The sequence below is a fragment of the Notothenia coriiceps genome, unplaced genomic scaffold (assembly GCF_000735185.1).
Source record: "Notothenia coriiceps isolate Sejong01 unplaced genomic scaffold, NC01 NC01_scaffold00018561, whole genome shotgun sequence".
Taxonomy (NCBI): Eukaryota; Metazoa; Chordata; class Actinopteri; order Perciformes; family Nototheniidae; genus Notothenia; species Notothenia coriiceps.
This window is the reverse complement of record NW_011351262.1, coordinates 1-2,049: the sequence shown is the minus strand read 5'-3', so window position 1 is coordinate 2,049 and position 2,049 is coordinate 1. Positions and strand designations below refer to the sequence as shown.

Sequence of the window (2,049 nt, the reverse complement as noted above, 5' to 3'; positions counted from 1 at the left end):
TTTCAAACGTGTATTACAATTAAATCACGGTAAAATATTTTAATTTAGTTGTAGTTGGTTTCTTCCACAGTATTTACATGGATATAAGCCCCGCCCCCTCTCCAGCATGTCCTGTTTGAATGACAGGAGTAAACACAGCTGACAGCCGCGGTGAAACTCCAGCGATTAGAGCGATGAGAATATTCGCATCGCGTCCGGTGTGAACGCAGCATAATGCAGTTCAGAGACCAGACCACTGCTCTGTCGCTTTTAAAGCAACTTCGAGATCTCAACAGTGTGAGGGGCACAAAGGCGGCCGTAGGACACACAATTATTTGTTGGGCATGACGTTCAGACTGAGGGGCAACGACGGCCATGGCCGCCGTGAAATTCCTACCCTGGTCATCACGCATGACAATAGCGACATTTAGTTTAGCTGTGGTGATGCGCAGACATGACTGAAGTAGTTTGTTTATAGCCTAATAATTTTGTTGCAAAAATCATAAAGTGGTGTTCATACATGGTCTTATTTTTTCTGCAATAATTCTAAATCCAATGGAAAGATCCCTAATTATTTGTCGAGGGAGCCCTTGCCATGTTAACTTCCGTGTTGGCCTAGGAAAATCTATCATTACTGCACCACTCCATTAAGGAAGACTTTAACATCCCCATTACTTGATGATAAAGATATATATATATATGTTTTAAAGGTACCTTTGCTCCCTCCAGCGTGTGAGGGTCTTTCTGAAGTGCATTGTTCAGTCCTTCCTCTGTCGTGAATCCAACCCAACAGAAGCCTTTGTGGAACCCTGTTTCTTTATCCTGGTGAAACACACGCAATCCAGTAAGAAATTGCAGGGATGCTCAGAATGAAACCAAACGTTTTGATCTGTGGGATGGGTAACTCTCTCTGCATTTTGAAAACCATACTGAAGAAATTATGAAACTCATGGCTGCCTGTAAAGAATTAACATTTAAACATATAATATGTCTACATTTGAATAGTAATAAATGGATAGGAAAAATGTTCATTAGTAACAAATGGTTTTCTTCAGTAGTACAATTTCAAGAAGTTGTCTGTAGTTACATTCATCTATTTTGTCATTGCAAACTACACGTCTACAACCAAAACAAAGCTGCTTACAACCAGTGCTGCAAACAGAATCAAAGTTGCATTTGGATATACAGAAATCAACTAATGTGCAGCATGAGCAATAAACTAATTGGTAGTAGAGTAAAAAGGGGTGAAGCTGGAATATGAAAGGGATGGATAGACCCAATCAATATATTAACAGTGAATAGTACATTCTAATGGTGTGGCAACTTACAAATGGAAGCAGACACTTCTTCACAGGACCAAACTGTGCAAAGTACTCCTTCATCTCCTCTGAAAAATAATAAGGAACATCTCATGTTTTCAGCAAATCACAAAAACCTTTAATTTAACAAATCATGTCTTGAGGCTTGAACTACAAAGAATGCTACAATATTATTGAAGCGTGTCATTTGTATTTTTTTTGTATCAGGGTCATTTTTTCAAGCACACTTAGCTTAAACTACTGTAGTCTGATATAACAATCCTGCACTAACTAGAGCCTTAATTAAGAACACAGTGTTGGTGAAACTGATTTAGGCTGCAGCCACACGGAGACGATACGGGTCGTATCCGCTACAGTTCTCTATCATATAGACCAGGGCTATTCAATTCGTTTGGAATGTGGGCCAGTTGATGAAAATGATCCAAAGCAAAGGGCCGGGAAAAAGATGGCTTGAAATATGAGCAATCATATTAAGAGCTTCGGATGCAGTAAATACTACAACAGCATAGTGGAGTGCATATATTGTATTTAATTAAATCAAACAACATAGCCTCAAGACCTTTATAGATCTAAATGGCAAGTTCAGAAGGCCTATATGTGAAACTAATTTAACCATCAACATCATTTCATTTGATTTAATTTAGGTGAAATGATCTAATCATTCACGCAGAGATGCAATAAATGACAGGAGTTGTCACTACAGTAGCTAGTAGGTGGGTTCGAAACCCGAGCCCGCCGAAGTTTTCAGGCA

At 39.1% G+C, this 2,049-nt stretch overlaps 1 protein-coding gene across 1 annotated transcript; it reads right to left on the bottom strand.

Moving 5' to 3' along the window:
- Positions 1-654: 654 nt before the first annotated feature.
- LOC104951115 (SRA stem-loop-interacting RNA-binding protein, mitochondrial-like) lies at positions 655-1,399 on the bottom strand (the record flags this gene model as incomplete). Its single annotated transcript, XM_010777750.1, has 2 exons — positions 1,308-1,399; positions 655-801 (listed from the first exon to the last, which is right to left on the bottom strand). Coding segments are annotated over exons 1-2 (201 nt in total), but the record flags the coding sequence as incomplete, so codon positions are not given.
- Positions 1,400-2,049: the final 650 nt, after the last annotated feature.